This window comes from Notolepis coatsorum (genome assembly GCF_963971535.1).
Source record: "Notolepis coatsorum genome assembly, chromosome: 16".
Taxonomy (NCBI): domain Eukaryota; kingdom Metazoa; phylum Chordata; class Actinopteri; order Aulopiformes; family Paralepididae; genus Notolepis; species Notolepis coatsorum.
In genome coordinates this window covers 106,773,026-106,790,571 of record NC_140180.1, presented here as the reverse complement: position 1 = coordinate 106,790,571, position 17,546 = coordinate 106,773,026, and the positions used below count along the sequence as shown (strand labels likewise).

The following is a 17,546-nucleotide window of genomic DNA, read 5'->3' as shown; positions in this document are numbered from 1 at the left end:
TTTATAATGAATTATGGTTAATTGAGTACCTCAGACAAATAACCATATACAGACAGTAGAGGTTGAGTACTTTATTATCTAAAGATGGTAAGTTAGAGTGTTGTGTTCATTCATAGTTAAAGACAGTAGAGGTTGAGTACTTTATTATCTAAAGATGGTAAGTTAGAGTGTTGTGTTCATTCATAGTTAAAGACCGTAGAGGTTGAGTACTTTATTATCTAAAGATGGTAAGTTAGAGTGTTGTTTACATTCATAGTTAAAGACAGTAGAGGTTGAGTACTTTATTATCTAAAGATAGTAAGTTAGAGTGTTGTTTACATTCATAGTTAAAGACAGTAGAGGTTGAGTACTTTATTATCTAAAGATGGTAAGTTAGAGTGTTGTGTTCACTCATAGTTAAAGACAGTAGAGGTTGAGTACTTTATTATCTAAAGATGGTAAGTTAGAGTGTTGTGTTCATTCATAGTTAAAGACAGTAGAGGTTGAGTACTTTATTATCTAAAGATGGTAAGTTAGAGTGTTGTGTTCATTCATAGTTAAAGACAGTAGAGGTTGAGTACTTTATTATCTAAAGATGGTTAGTTAGAGTGTTGTGTTCATTCATAGTTAAAGACAGTAGAGGTTGAGTACTTTATTATCTAAAGATGGTAAGTTAGAGTGTTGTGTTAATTCATAGTTAAAGACAGTAGAGGTTGAGTACTTTATTATCTAAAGATGGTAAGTTAGAGTGTTGTGTTCATTCATAGTTAAAAAGACAGTAGAGGTTGAGTACTTTATTATCTAAAGATGGTAAGTTAGAGTTTTGTGTTCATTCATAGTTAAAGACAGTAGAGGTTGAGTACTTTATTATCTAAAGATGGTAAGTTAGAGTGTTGTGTTCATTCATAGTTAAAGACAGTAGAGGTTGAGTACTTTATTATCTAAAGATGGTAAGTTAGAGTGTTGTGTTCATTCATAGTTAAAGACAGTAGAGGTTGAGTACTTTATTATCTAAAGATGGTAAGTTAGAGTGTTGTGTTCATTCATAGTTAAAGACAGTAGAGGTTGAGTACTTTATTATCTAAAGATGGTAAGTTAGAGTGTTGTGTTCATTCATAGTTAAAGACAGTAGAGGTTGAGTACTTTATTATCTAAAGATGGTAAGTTAGAGTGTTGTGTTCATTCATAGTTAAAGACAGTAGAGGTTGAGTACTTTATTATCTAAAGATGGTAAGTTAGAGTGTTGTGTTCATTCATAGTTAAAGACAGTAGAGGTTGAGTACTTTATTATCTAAAGATGGTAAGTTAGAGTGTTGTGTTCATTCATAGTTAAAGACAGTAGAGGTTGAGTACTTTATTATCTAAAGATGGTAAGTTAGAGTGTTGTGTTCATTCATAGTTAAAGACAGTAGAGGTTGAGTACTTTATTATCTAAAGATGGTAAGTTAGAGTGTTGTGTTCATTCATAGTTAAAGACAGTAGAGGTTGAGTACTTTATTATCTAAAGATGGTAAGTTAGAGTGATGTGTTCATTCATAGTTAAAGACAGTAGAGGTTGAGTACTTTATTATCTAAAGATGGTAAGTTAGAGTGTTGTGTTCATTCATAGTTAAAGACAGTAGAGGTTGAGTACTTTATTATCTAAAGATGGTAAGTTAGAGTGTTGTGTTAATTCATAGTTAAAGACAGTAGAGGTTGAGTACTTTATTATCTAAAGATGGTAAGTTAGAGTGTTGTGTTCATTCATAGTTAAAGACAGTAGAGGCTGAGTACTTTAGTATCTAAAGATGGTTAGTTAGAGTGTTGTGTTCATTCATAGTTAAAGACAGTAGAGGTTGAGTACTTTAGTATCTAAAGATGGTAAGTTAGAGTGTTGTGTTCATTCATAGTTAAAGACAGTAGAGGTTGAGTACTTTATTATCTAAAGATGGTAAGTTAGAGTGTTGTGTTCATTCATAGTTAAAGACAGTAGAGGTTGAGTACTTTATTATCTAAAGATGGTAAGTTAGAGTGTTGTGTTCATTCATAGTTAAAGACAGTAGAGGTTGAGTACTTTATTATCTAAAGATGGTAAGTTAGAGTGTTGTGTTCATTCATAGTTAAAGACAGTAGAGGTTGAGTACTTTATTATCTAAAGATGGTAAGTTAGAGTGTTGTGTTCATTCATAGTTAAAGACAGTAGAGGTTGAGTACTTTATTATCTAAAGATGGTAAGTTAGAGTGTTGTGTTCATTCATAGTTAAAGACAGTAGAGGTTGAGTACTTTATTATCTAAAGATGGTAAGTTAGAGTGTTGTGTTCATTCATAGTTAAAGACAGTAGAGGTTGAGTACTTTATTATCTAAAGATGGTAAGTTAGAGTGTTGTGTTCATTCATAGTTAAAGACAGTAGAGGTTGAGTACTTTATTATCTAAAGATGGTGAGTTAGAGTGATGTGTTCATTCATAGTTAAAGACAGTAGAGGTTGAGTACTTTATTATCTAAAGATGGTAAGTTAGAGTGTTGTTTACATTCATAGTTAAGACAGTAGAGGTTGAGTACTTTATTATCTAAAGATGGTAAGTTAGAGTGTTGTGTTCATTCATAGTTAAAGACAGTAGAGGTTGAGTACTTTATTATCTAAAGATGGTAAGTTAGTGTTGTGTTCATTCATACTTAAAGACAGTAGAGGTTGAGTACTTTATTATCTAAAGATGGTAAGTTAGTGTTGTGTTCATTCATAGTTAAAGACAGTAGAGGTTGAGTACTTTATTATCTAAAGATGGTAAGTTAGAGTGTTGTGTTCATTCATAGTTAAAGACAGTAGAGGTTGAGTACTTTATTATCTAAAGATGGTAAGTTAGAGTGTTGTGTTCATTCATAGTTAAAGACAGTAGAGGTTGAGTACTTTAGTATCTAAAGATGGTAAGTTAGAGTGTTGTGTTCATTCATAGTTAAAGACAGTAGAGGTTGAATACTTTATTATCTAAAGATGGTAAGTTAGAGTGATGTGTTCATTCATAGTTAAAGACAGTAGAGGTTGAGTACTTTATTATCTAAAGATGGTAAGTTAGAGTGTTGTGTTCATTCATAGTTAAAGACAGTAGAGGTTGAGTACTTTATTATCTAAAGATGGTAAGTTAGAGTGTTGTGTTAATTCATAGTTAAAGACAGTAGAGGTTGAGTACTTTATTATCTAAAGATGGTAAGTTAGAGTGTTGTGTTCATTCATAGTTAAAGACAGTAGAGGTTGAGTACTTTATTATCTAAAGATGGTAAGTTAGAGTGTTGTGTTCATTCATAGTTAAAGACAGTAGAGGTTGAGTACTTTATTATCTAAAGATGGTAAGTTAGAGTGTTGTGTTCATTCATAGTTAAAGACAGTAGAGGTTGAGTACTTTATTATCTAAAGATGGTAAGTTAGGGTGTTGTGTTCATTCATAGTTAAAGACAGTAGAGGTTGAGTACTTTATTATCTACAGATGGTAAGTTAGAGTGTTGTGTTCATTCATAGTTAAAGACAGTAGAGGTTGAGTACTTTATTATCTAAAGATGGTAAGTTAGAGTGTTGTGTTCATTCATAGTTAAAGACAGTAGAGGTTGAGTACTTTATTATTTAAAGATGATAAGTTAGAGTGTTGTTTACATTCATAGTTAAAGACAGTAGAGGTTGAGTACTTTATTATCTAAAGATGGTAAGTTAGAGTGTTGTGTTCATTCATAGTTAAAGACAGTAGAGGTTGAATACTTTATTATCTAAATATGATAAGTTAGAGTGTTGTTTACATTCATAGTTAAAGACAGTAGAGGTTGAGTACTTTATTATCTAAAGATGGTAAGTTAGAGTGTTGTGTTCATTCATAGTTAAAGACAGTAGAGGTTGAGTACTTTATTATCTAAAGATGGTAAGTTAGAGTGTTGTTTACATTCATAGTTAAAGACAGTAGAGGTTGAGTACTTTAGTATCTAAAGATGGTAAGTTAGAGTGTTGTGTTCATTCATAGTTAAAGACAGTAGAGGTTGAATACTTTATTATCTAAAGATGGTAAGTTAGAGTGATGTGTTCATTCATAGTTAAAGACAGTAGAGGTTGAGTACTTTATTATCTAAAGATGGTAAGTTAGAGTGTTGTGTTCATTCATAGTTAAAGACAGTAGAGGTTGAGTACTTTATTATCTAAAGATGGTAAGTTAGAGTGTTGTGTTCATTCATAGTTAAAGACAGTAGAGGTTGAGTACTTTATTATCTAAAGATGGTAAGTTAGAGTGTTGTGTTCATTCATAGTTAAAGACAGTAGAGGTTGAGTACTTTATTATCTAAAGATAGTAAGTTAGAGTGTTGTTTACATTCATAGTTAAAGACAGTAGAGGTTGAGTACTTTCTGGTGATATATCACATGGGCATTTCAAAAAGATTCAAAGAAATTTCAAAAGAGAGTTATATGGTTCTTCGTCTCAAGGGTTCAATTATGAACATCATTATAATATTTGAAATATACTGTGTGTGCATGTGACTGACTATAGTTTTCTGGAGTTGTCTAGAACAGTGCATTTAAAATATTTACTTGATAATTAAAAAACCTTACAGTCAGACTGCTGTATAATATCACAGTGGAGATTGTCTGCTATACTGATGATCAGCCTCTGCCTGTGGCCTCATTCGCACTACAACCTGTTATGGTTTGACACCGACCCCAAACGCAAACGGCACAGAGAGAGTAGTTTCAGAGTTAGCCAAAATCTAGGGCTTGTTTATTTTACAGAGTAACAGAATGAACTTGGTTGAGAACAGAAACAAACTGGGAAACAAGCATGTGAGGAATGTTGCTGCTCTGCAGCTTCTCCCGGGGGGGTTACGTTTGAGGAATCTGTCCGTGACGTCAGAGCCGCTCTGCAGAATCCTCCCGGCAGTACTCCGAGGTGGTAGCGGAACAGGGAGAGAGAGAGAGCGGGTTAGCTCAGTTGGGAACTGACAGGTGACAGGTGAAGTGACTTGTCCCAAACAGATAATCCAAGTGACAGAATCTTCGGTGTGAAACACACAGTGAGCAATGTCCAAACAATAAATCCAAGTGACAGAATCTTCGGTGTGAGACACACAGTGAGCAATGTCCAAACAAATATGAATCCCAATGAATATCCAAAACAGGCAAAAAGGGTGAGAGACAGTCTGAACGAAAAACAGGATCTCTTCAGTGTTTACACACACGAAAAATGATTGAGTCCAAAGACTGTCTTGCAAAAACTCACCAGAGCGCAGTGCGTGAAGCGAGCAGATCAAACAGGGCGAGCGCTTCGTAACGGGGAACGGGTTGTCCAAACGGAATACTCCTCGAGAGTCCTGGGAGGCAAAGCACAGGGAAAAGCAGGCGACGGAAGGAACGGCAAATGCAGAGAATATATCAGAACGATCCAACAACACTAAATGGGGAAATCAGGGTATATAAAGCAAAAGGGATGCTTAATGACAAGCAGTGACAGCTGCGGGATGAGATTGACAAGCGTGTGGTTGGGGGAGCACCAATCAAACGGCATCTACAGGAAGAAGCGTGTGGAGAGAAGAATGCAATTAATTAACCGAAAATCTTAAAGGAACAGAGCGAGTGGGTGAGCAGCGGGCAAAACCTCACAGTACCCCCCCCTCCACGGGAGCCACCCAGCGACCAGGCCGACCCGGCTCGCCCGGATGGGCACGATGGAAGTCCGTGATCAGGCCGGGATCCACGATGAGCTGTCGGGAGACCCAGCTCCGTTCCTCCGGGCCGTAACCCTCCCAGTCCACCAGGTACTGGAACCCCCGACCCCGCCGTCGAACGCCCATCAACCGGCGGACCTGCCACTGGGGGTGACCGTCCACCATCTCGGGAGGTGGAGGATCAGGAGCTGGAGGCATCAGGGGACTGAGGGAGACAGGCTTAACCCGGGACACGTGGAAAACGGGGTGAATGTGCATGGACGCAGGAAGTTTTAGACGCAGAGCCGCCGGACTGAGTACCTTCAGAACCTCGAAAGGTCCGACGAACCGGGGGTTAAGTTTCTTGGCCGAGGACCGAAGCGGGAGGTCCCTCGCGGAAAGCCACACCCTCTGCCCAGGGTGGTACGTCGGCGCAGGAACCCGGCGCCGGTCAGCCCCACGACAGGCGCGCTCAGATGTCCGGAGCAGCGCGGTCCTGGTGATCTCCCAGACCCGTCGGCAGCGGTCGAGGTGGTCCTGCACGGAGGGAACTGCCACCTCCGTCTCCTGTGCGGGGAAAAGAGGGGGTTGGTAGCCCAGGGACACCTCAAAAGGTGAGAGGCCGGTGGCGGAACTGACCATGGAGTTGATGGAGTACTCGACCCAGGGAAGGAAACGGCTCCAAGAAGCCGGTCTCTCGGCTGCCACACACCGAAGAGCAGACTCCACGCTCTGGTTCATCCTCTCCGTTTGTCCGTTAGTCTGGGGATGATAACCAGAGGAAAGACTGACCGTCGCCCCCAATCCCTTGCAAAAAGCCCGCCATACCTGGGAGGTGAACTGGGGCCCCCGGTCCGAGACGATGTCCTGGGGAAAACCATGAAGGCGGAACACGTGGTGAGTAAGGAGGTCCGCCGTCTCGGCCGCTGAGGGAAGCTTGGAAAGGGCCACGAGGTGAACCCCCTTGCTGAACCGATCCACCACGGTCAGAAGGCAAGTGTTCCCCTGGGAGGAGGGAAGACCTGTGACGAAGTCTAGCGCCACATGTGACCAAGGACGGCTCGGAACGGGAAGTGGCTGTAACAGCCCGGAGGGTGCCTGGTGGGAGGCCTTGCTGCGGGCGCAGACTGCGCAGGCCAATACGAACTCCTTGACGTCGTTCCTCATGGTGGGCCACCAGAATCGATGAGCCAGGAAGGAGAACGTGCGATGAACGCCCGGGTGGCAGGCGAACCGGCTGGTATGGCCCCACTGCAGGACCCGGGACCGGACAGAGTCGGGGACGAAGAGACGATGAATCGGTACGTTGCTTGGAGCGCGATGGAAGCGTAGGGCACGCCTTACCACCCCCTCGATGCCCAAGGTGACGGCTCCTACCACCCTGGCCTCCGGGAGGATGGGAGTCGGGTCCTCAGTGGGTGGAGCCCCCTTGGAGTGTAACCGGGACAGGGAGTCGGCCTTCGTGTTGCGGGAACCAGGACGAAAAGTCAGCGAGAAGTCGAACCGACTGAGGAAGCTGGCCCATCTCGCCTGCCGACCGTTGAGGCGCTTGGAAGCGCGGATGTACGTCAGGTTCTTGTGGTCCGTCCAGATGGTAAATGGCTCCTCGGCCCCCTCAAGCCAATGACGCCACTCCTCCAAAGCAGCCACGACCGCCAGCAGCTCCCGATTGCCGATGTCGTAGTTCCTCTCGGCAGGGAGGAACCGACGCGAGTAGAAGGCGCACGGATGTACCTTCTGGTCCGTTGCCGAACGCTGGGATAAGACAGCCCCCAGTCCAGTATCCGAGGCGTCCACCTCAACGATGAACTGTCTCTTGGGGTCAGGGTGGAGCAAGATCGGGGCGGAAGTGAACCTCTTCTTGAGGGAGCGGAACGCAGCACACGCCGCTGGGGACCAGTCGAACGGCAGGGCGGGAGAGGTCAGTCTGGTAAGTGGTTCCGCCACTTGACTGTAGTTCCGGATGAACCTTCGGTAGAAGTTGGCGAACCCGAGGAAACTCTGTAACTCCTTCCGAGAGGTGGGTTCAGGCCATTCCTCCACTGCTTGGATCTTGCGAGGATCCGCTCGGGTCAAGCCCTTCTCCACGATGAAGCCCAGGTAGTCGACGGAGTCGGAGTGGAAACGGCACTTCTCCGCCTTGACGAAGAGCCGATTGTGGAGGAGGCGCTCCAGCACACGGCGGACATGCTGGATGTGCTCCTCGAGGGTCTTGGAGAAGATGAGGATGTCGTCCAGGTACACCACCACAAACTCCTCCAGCATGTCACGAAGGACGTCGTTCATGAGCGCCTGGAATACCGCCGGGGCGTTGGTGAGGCCGAACGGCATCACCAGGTACTCGTAGTGGCCCCTGGGGGTCTTGAAGGCGGTCTTCCATTCATCGCCCTCACGGATACGGACTAGATGGTAGGCACTCCGGAGGTCCAGCTTGGTAAAGACGGTAGCCTGGGTGAGAGGCTCGAAGGTGGAGTTCATGAGAGGAAGAGGGTACTTGTTCTTGATGGTGATCTCGTTGAGATGGCGATAGTCGATGCAGGGTCGAAGGTCCCCGTCCTTCTTCCCAACAAAGAAGAAACCGGCCGCCACCGGGGAGGAGGAAGGCCGAATGAGTCCTGCTTCCAAGGACTCAGAGATGTATTGATCCATCGCCGCTTTCTCCGGAACGGTCAGACTGTAGAGGCGGCTGCCGGGAAGGGGAGCCCCTTGGCGGAGGTCGATGGCACAGTCGTAAGGACGGTGGGGTGGAAGGGCCTGAGCCCTGGACTTACTGAAAACCTCCATGAGGTCGTGGTACTGGGGGGGTATGGTCGAAAAGTCTGGAGGCGGCTCACCAACGGACCTCCGGGGCGGGGGACAGGACGCCGCCTGTAGACACTGGGCGTGACAGGAGGAGCTCCAGCCCTTGATGGTACCGGAGGACCAGGCGATGTGGGGCTCGTGCAGCGCGAGCCAGGGCCGACCCAGGACTACCGGGACAAGAGGGGATCTGGTGATAAGGAACTGGATTCTCTCAACGTGGTTTCCAGCGATGGTCAGCATGACAGGGCAGGTGCGTTGAGAGATGTCGGCCAGGCGGTGTTGGTCCAATGCGAATATCTCCAAAGGCCTCACTAGGTCCTCAAGTGGAATGTTGGCCCGGGTAGCAAACTCGAAGTCGAGGAAACTCTCGTCTGCCCCCGAGTCAATGAGTGCCTCCACCGTGGCCCGTTGGTCCGCCCAGGCCAGGGTGACGCTCATCAGATGGCCAGGTGGTGCACGGCTCTGGGAATGAGAAAAACGGCTCACCAGGATCTCCCGGGGTCTCGGCGAGCCTGGTCTTTTGGCCGGGTGGGGCAGTTGGCGATTCGGTGTCCCTCCCGACCGCAGTAGAGGCAGAGACCGGACCTGAACCTCGCCTCACGTTCAGCTTGGCTCAGATGAGAGCGTCCCAGCTGCATGGGTTCCTCCTCGGGAACGGAATGGGAGGGGAAGCTACCACCAGTCGTGTTGGGGGCAGGGCGACCAGCAGTAACGTCACGAGTACGGGGGGTCCGGAGTCCCTCAGGAGGTCCCTGTCGGGCTCTCTCACGTCTTCTCTCCTGGAGGCGTCCGTCGATGCGAATGGCGAGGCTGAACAGGTCCTCGAGGGAATCAGGTTCCTCCCGGGTCGCGAGCTGGTCCCTGACTGCGTCACTGAGCCCCCTCACGAAGGTAAGACGAAGTGCTTGGTCGTTCCAACCGCTCTCCACCGCCGCCAGTCTGAACTCCAGCACGTAGTCGGTAACCCCGCCGCTGCCCTGCCGGAAGGTACCCAACCGGGCTCCAGGGTCCAGACCACGGGCTGGATGGTGGAACACCCTGCGGAGCTCAGCCACGAAGTCTGGATAGGAGAAACAGAAGTCTGCCTCCATTGCCCAGGAGGAAGTGACCCACTGGGCTCCCCGGCCTGAGAGCAAGTTAGTCATATAGGCCACTTGGGCTCCTCTTGAAGTGAAACGACTGGGTTGATGACGAAAAACCAACTCACATTGCATGATGAATGTGGCACAATCCTCGGGGTTGCCGTCGAACAGCCGTGGTTCGGAGAGACGGGGTTCCCGAGGTGCGGGATCGGGAAGCGCGGGGCCTGCCAGGGCTGCAGGGGATGCTCCTGCCAATGTTCCTGAAGGAAGTGGGGATACAAGCAAGGCGTTAACGGTGTCGTTCAGCGTGTGTAGATGGAGGAGAATACTTGATTGTTGTCCTGCCAGAGCGGCCAGGGACCCTTGAATAGGCTGGACCTGCTCCCTGAGTTCCTGTACAGCAGCCGCAGCCCTCTCTAGTTGGTGACTGTGATCCTTGGTTAACTCGATCTGGCCAGCTAGTGCTGTTCTGACTCTCTCTGTGTCGGCTGGGGTTGTCATATTGGTTGGATCGTAATGTTATGGTTTGACACCGACCCCAAACGCAAACGGCACAGAGAGAGTAGTTTCAGAGTTAGCCAAAATCTAGGGCTTGTTTATTTTACAGAGTAACAGAATGAACTTGGTTGAGAACAGAAACAAACTGGGAAACAAGCATGTGAGGAATGTTGCTGCTCTGCAGCTTCTCCCGGGGGGGTTACGTTTGAGGAATCTGTCCGTGACGTCAGAGCCGCTCTGCAGAATCCTCCCGGCAGTACTCCGAGGTGGTAGCGGAACAGGGAGAGAGAGAGAGCGGGTTAGCTCAGTGAACAGTTGGGAACTGACAGGTGACAGGTGAAGTGACTTGTCCCAAACAGATAATCCAAGTGACAGAATCTTCGGTGTGAAACACACAGTGAGCAATGTCCAAACAATAAATCCAAGTGACAGAATCTTCGGTGTGAGACACACAGTGAGCAATGTCCAAACAAATATGAATCCCAATGAATATCCAAAACAGGCAAAAAGGGTGAGAGACAGTCTGAACGAAAAACAGGATCTCTTCAGTGTTTACACACACGAAAAATGATTGAGTCCAAAGACTGTCTTGCAAAAACTCACCAGAGCGCTGTGCGTGAAGCGAGCAGATCAAACAGGGCAAGCGCTTCGTAACGGGGAACGGGTTGTCCAAACGGAATACTCCTCGAGAGTCCTGGGAGGCAAAGCACAGGGAAAAGCAGGCGACGGAAGGAACGGCAAATGCAGAGAATATATCAGAACGATCCAACAACACTAAATGGGGAAATCAGGGTATATAAAGCAAAAGGGATGCTTAATGACAAGCAGTGACAGCTGCGGGATGAGATTGACAAGCGTGTGGTTGGGGGAGCACCAATCAAACGGCATCTACAGGAAGAAGCGTGTGGAGAGAAGAATGCAATTAATTAACCGAAAATCTTAAAGGAACAGAGCGAGTGGGTGAGCAGCGGGCAAAACCTCACACAACCAAGCTGGAATATAGTACAACATAGTCCCTCGTGTGTGATATTGCTTAAATGAAAATACAGTATATATGTCTTAAAGCGGAACACCACCCAAATGAAGAATTCGAATATGTTATTTCCAAAGACAGTAGAGGTTGAGTACTTTAGTATCTAAAGATGGTAAGTTAGAGTGTTGTGTTCATTCATAGTTAAAGACAGTAGAGGTTGAGTACTTTATTATCTAAAGATGGTAAGTTAGAGTATTGTGTTAATTCATAGTTAAAGACAGTAGGGGTTGAGTACTTTAGTATCTAAAGATGGTAAGTTAGAGTGTTGTGTTCATTCATAGTTAAAGACAGTAGAGGTTGAGTACTTTATTATCTAAAGATGGTAAGTTAGAGTGTTGTGTTCATTCATAGTTAAAGACAGTAGAGGTTGAGTACTTTATTATCTAAAGATAGTAAGTTAGAGTGTTGTTTACATTCATAGTTAAAGACAGTAGAGGTTGAGTACTTTCTGGTGATATATCACATGGGCATTTCAAAAAGATTCAAAACATTTCAAAAGAGAGTTATATGGTTCTTCGTCTCAAGGGTTCAATTATGAACATCATTATAATATTTGAAATATACTGTGTGTGCATGTGACTGACTAGTTTTCTGGAGTTGTCTAGAACAGTGCATTTAAAATATTTACTTGATAATTAAAAAACCTTACAGTCAGACTGCTGTATAATATCACAATCAATCAATCAAATTTATTTATAAAGCACATTTCACATGACGCGTGTCAACCAAAGTGCTGTACAGAGGGTAAATACACAAGATACATATAGACAACAATCACACTCCGTTTTATGGGAGGGCACACAGGCAAACACATAGAAAAAAAACAGGGCATGAGTCAATGAACGGGAAAGGCTAGTAGGTAGAAGTGGGTTTTGAGCCTCGATTTGAAGGCATCTATCGAGGGGGCGAGCCTAATGGAGGTGGGGATGCTGTTCCACAGTTCAGGGGCTGCGATAGCAAAGGCACAACAGTGGAGATTGTCTGCTATACTGATGATCAGCCTCTGCCTGTGGCCTCATTCGCACTACAACCGAGCTGGAATATAGTACAACATAGTCCCTCGTGTGTGATATTGCTTAAATGAAAATACAGTATATATGTCTTAAAGCGGAACACCACCCAAATGAAGAATTCGAATATGTTATTTCCAAAGGCCTAGGAAGGTTCAACCAATATGTGTGAACTGTGAACATGAGCTACTTTCTCCCAAAGCCAGAAACCAGAGAAGTAAGACTCAAACGTGTGACGTCATCGGGTATAAAGTCTGGAGCTGCTCCAGAGACAATGAATAGGTGACTGATTTTGTGGACCAGCAAAATGTTTGTTTTTGTTTTTATATGCAACTGAGCTTTATTCTATAGTAGTGTTCTCAGTTCTGAAACATAACATGTACCTATGCACTCAGAACATTCTCCTGGGTATCTCTCAGTGTCATCTATAACATCATATACTCAGAACATTCTCCTGGGTGTCTCTCAGTGTCATCTATAACATATACTCAGAACATTCTCCTGGGTGTCTCTCAGTGTCATCTATAACATATACTCAGAACATTCTCCTGGGTGTCTCTCAGTGTCATCTATACCATCATTATACTCAGAACATTCTCCTGGGTCATATTTACCATCTTCCCCCAATTCATTGTCTATGGAGCAGCTTCAGATTGTATACATGATGACATCACAAGTTTGAGTTTTAGTTGTTTGTGTTCACTAATATTTTGGACTGCCTTAGAACATAGGCCTATATGGAACAACATACTGTATATGAATAGGAATAACATATATGAATTCTTAAATTTCAGAAGATGTTTGTTTGAGCATAGCCTATGTTGTCTACCTACAATCTTTTGACGAAATGATGAATTGCAAAGAAGATCCATATTCCACTGCAAGCATGGTTTTACTAGGAAACGACAATACAACACAGCAATACAATACTATAGCCTAGCTTAGCACAAATAAATGGAAGCGGATACGGACCACTAGCCTAGCTTAAAACTCTGGAGAAGATGATAAGTGCATTTCCCATAATGTTGACATGTTCCTTTTACAGGAGAGCATCAATTCATCTAACTCCAACAGAACATACATCAAGTATCACTGATATTTATAATGTATTATTACATGGCGTTTTAACAATCGCCGAAATGCTTGATTGTGATTGGTCAATAGCGCTCGTCAGAGGTCCGTTATTACTCGATAACGTCCCTCTGCCGAGCAATAATGACCGCTGTGCGCAGCTGTTCGCAATCAAGCCCACTGACATCAGTGCAATCAGACACTGCCGGCTGCCGGGGAAGCTGCCGGCGATGACAGGGCGGAGCGACAGAACAGAACTGCGTCTGCATTTGATCTCGTCTTGTCGATGGTGTAAAATGAAGTATATTGTTAGTAAGTTAGCCATGTAATAAGCGGGATAATGTATAGCTATACTCGGTCATTGTCGCAAAATAATTGACCTTCACTACGTTTAAAGAACGGCGAGGCGAGGCGCCTCGGTATTCTAAACTCAGTGTCGGTCAATTATTTTGCGACAATGACCTCGTAGCTATAGATTATCCCTTACATAATATGCAATATATGTTAACTATGATATTGACGACGCATGCGTTGACTGGAGAGATAGCGGCGTGTCCCGACCAGGCTCCTCACCTCTGTGAGCTGCTCTTCAGGGACGGGCTGGACCAGCTGGTTGTGGAACTGGAGGACGGTCTTGAAGAAGTCCAGCACGTTCTGACAAGGAACTGTCACCAAAGATACATGTTAATATACAAGTCAAAGAACAAGAGCCCGTGTTTCTGCTGCCTAGCCATCTGGCTGACCAGTATTTTACCTAATTATCACCCTATGATCATAGTTAATTCATATTTATAATATTAATATTAAACATATCTGCCAAAACCTAAAGGTCCAACCATTACAAAATATCAAACCACAAACATAGATAAACTAAATCTGCTATAGCCTAACATACTTTCTCATCACTATTGGGCAAAACTATAAACAGGCTAAGCAATTGAGAGCCATATTGACGAAACAATAGCAAGTCTACAGCCAAACGAAGCAGAGAAGGATGGTTGGATCCCTCCTGTCAGGCACTTCCAGTGTGAAGTTACTGAGCCCGACGGTCCCAGCATTTCTATAGCGCTAGCTGTTGCTTTAATGAATAAGCGAATGTAAATGGTTCTATTTACAGTAGATCAAATGCTTATACATTATGTAAACATTGTTTTTTAAATGTTACATAAGTATTCAATATTGCTTTACTGTCCTGCTAAATTGACATGCTGTCCTACATTTAGATCATAATGGAATTGGTCACCCTGTGTGTAGCTGGTATAATGGAGTGAGGTCATAGTAGCACCTCTACCTGAGATGTTCTCCAGCCTTCACTCCTCTACCTGAGATGTTCTCCAGCCTTCACTCCTCTACCTGAGATGTTCTCCAGCCTTCACTCCTCTACCTGAGATGTTCTCCAGCCTTCACTCCTCTACCTGAGATGTTCTCCAGCCTTCACTCCTCTACCTGAGATGTTCTCCAGCCTTCACTCCTCTACCTGAGATGTTCTCCAGCCTTCACTCCTCTACCTGAGATGTTCTCCAGCCTTCACTCCTCTACCTGAGATGTTCTCCAGCCTTCACTCCTCTACCTGATATGTTCTCCAGCCTTCACTCCTCTACCTGGGACGTTCTCCAGCCTTCACTCCTCTACCTGAGACGTTCTCCAGCCTTCACTCCTCTACCTGGGACGTTCTCCAGCCTTCACTCCTCTACCTGGTACGTTCTCCAGCCTTCACTCCTCTACCTGAGATGTTCTCCAGCCTTCACTCCTCTACTTGGGACGTTCTCCAGCCTTCACTCCTCTACCTGAGATGTTCTCCAGCCTTCACTCCTCTACCTGGTACGTTCTCCAGCCTTCACTCCTCTACCTGGGACGTTCTCCAGCCTTCACTCCTCTACCTGGGACGTTCTCCAGCCTTCACTCCTCTACCTAAGATGTTCTCCAGCCTTCACTCCTCTACCTGAGATGTTCTCCAGCCTTCACTCCTCTACCTGAGATGTTCTCCAGCCTTCACTCCTCTACCTGATGTTCTCCAGCCTTCACTCCTCTACCTGGTACCTTCTCCAGCCTTCACTCCTCTACCTGGTACCTTCTCCAGCCTTCACTCCTCTACCTGGGATGTTCTCCAGCCTTCACTCCTCTACCTGACGTTCTCCAGCCTTCACTCCTCTACCTGAGATGTTCTCCAGCCTTCACTCCTCTACCTGAGATGTTCTCCAGCCTTCACTCCTCTACCTGAGATGTTCTCCAGCCTTCACTCCTCTACCTGGGACGTTCTCCAGCCTTCACTCCTCTACCTGAGATGTTCTCCAGCCTTCACTCCTCTACCTGAGACGTTCTCCAGCCTTCACTCCTCTACCTGAGATGTTCTCCAGCCTTCACTCCTCTACCTGGGATGTTCTCCAGCCTTCACTCCTCTACCTGAGATGTTCTCCAGCCTTCACTCCTCTACCTGGGATGTTCTCCAGCCTTCACTCCTCTACCTGAGATGTTCTCCAGCCTTCACTCCTCTACCTGAGACGTTCTCCAGCCTTCACTCCTCTACCTGAGATGTTCTCCAGCCTTCACTCCTCTACCTGGGATGTTCTCCAGCCTTCACTCCTCTACCTGAGACGTTCTCCAGCCTTCACTCCTCTACCTGGGACGTTCTCCAGCCTTCACTCCTCTACCTGAGACGTTCTCCAGCCTTCACTCCTCTACCTGGGACGTTCTCCAGCCTTCACTCCTCTACCTGGGACGTTCTCCAGCCTTCACTCCTCTACCTGAGATGTTCTCCAGCCTTCACTCCTCTACCTGGGATGTTCTCCAGCCTTCACTCCTCTACCTGAGACGTTCTCCAGCCTTCACTCCTCTACCTGGGACGTTCTCCAGCCTTCACTCCTCTACCTGAGATGTTCTCCAGCCTTCACTCCTCTACCTGGGACGTTCTCCAGCCTTCACTCCTCTACCTGAGATGTTCTCCAGCCTTCACTCCTCTACCTGGGACGTTCTCCAGCCTTCACTCCTCTACCTGAGACGTTCTCCAGCCTTCACTCCTCTACCTGACGTTCTCCAGCCTTCACTCCTCTACCTGAGATGTTCTCCAGCCTTCACTCCTCTACCTGACGTTCTCCAGCCTTCACTCCTCTACCTGAGATGTTCTCCAGCCTTCACTCCTCTACCTGGGACGTTCTCCAGCCTTCACTCCTCTACCTGACGTTCTTCAGCCTTCACTCCTCTACCTGAGATGTTCTCCAGCCTTCACTCCTCTACCTGAGATGTTCTCCAGCCTTCACTCCTCTACCTGAGACGTTCTGCAGCCTTCACTCCTCTACCTGAGATGTTCTCCAGCCTTCACTCCTCTACCTGAGACGTTCTCCAGCCTTCACTCCTCTACCTGAGACGTTCTCCAGCCTTCACTCCTCTACCTGAGACGTTCTCCAGCCTTCACTCCTCTACCTGGGACGTTCTCCAGCCTTCACTCCTCTACCTGAGACGTTCTCCAGCCTTCACTCCTCTACCTGGGACGTTCTCCAGCCTTCACTCCTCTACCTGGGACGTTCTCCAGCCTTCACTCCTCTACCTGAGATGTTCTCCAGCCTTCACTCCTCTACCTGGGATGTTCTCCAGCCTTCACTCCTCTACCTGGGACGTTCTCCAGCCTTCACTCCTCTACCTGAGATGTTCTCCAGCCTTCACTCCTCTACCTGGGACGTTCTCCAGCCTTCACTCCTCTACCTGACGTTCTCCAGCCTTCACTCCTCTACCTGGGACGTTCTCCAGCCTTCACTCCTCTACCTGACGTTCTCCAGCCTTCACTCCTCTACCTGAGATGTTCTCCAGCCTTCACTCCTCTACCTGGGACGTTCTCCAGCCTTCACTCCTCTACCTGACGTTCTTCAGCCTTCACTCCTCTACCTGAGATGTTCTCCAGCCTTCACTCCTCTACCTGAGATGTTCTCCAGCCTTCACTCCTCTACCTGGGACATTCTCCAGCCTTCACTCCTCTACCTGGGATGTTCTCCAGCCTTCACTCCTCTACCTGAGATGTTCTCCAGCCTTCACTCCTCTACCTGAGACGTTCTCCAGCCTTCACTCCTCTACCTGAGATGTTCTCCAGCCTTCACTCCTCTACCTGAGATGTTCTCCAGCCTTCACTCCTCTACCTGGGATGTTCTCCAGCCTTCACTCCTCTACCTGGGACGTTCTCCAGCTTGTTGCGCAGCTCCTCGTTCTCCTGCTGCAGAGACAGCACCTCCTGCTCCAGCTCCAGGCAGCGCGGGCAGCAGCTCTCCTCCTCCTCGTCCTCCTCCTCTGGCAGCGTGGAGGAGGGGTGGCCGTAAGACTCCGATGGCGTCGGGGAGCTCCAGCCTACCAGGTGAGGAGGAACCCCAGACCCTGGCTCCGCCGGTGGGCATCGCTCCTCCTCCTGTCCTGGGGCCAGGTGGGTCTGCTGC

General features: G+C 46.5%; 1 protein-coding gene across 1 annotated transcript in view; it reads right to left on the bottom strand.

Annotated features, from left to right (window-relative positions):
- bend4 (BEN domain containing 4) overlaps nucleotides 1-17,546 on the bottom strand; it is a gene marked incomplete at both ends in the record, with an annotated part of 51,096 nt that overhangs the window by 16,100 nt on the left and 17,450 nt on the right. Inside the window, 2 exons of the mRNA XM_084331735.1 lie at nucleotides 13,702-13,793; nucleotides 17,287-17,523. Coding sequence (XP_084187861.1) covers nucleotides 13,702-13,793; nucleotides 17,287-17,523 — 329 coding nt within the window. The remainder of the gene's footprint in view (nucleotides 1-13,701; nucleotides 13,794-17,286; nucleotides 17,524-17,546) is intronic.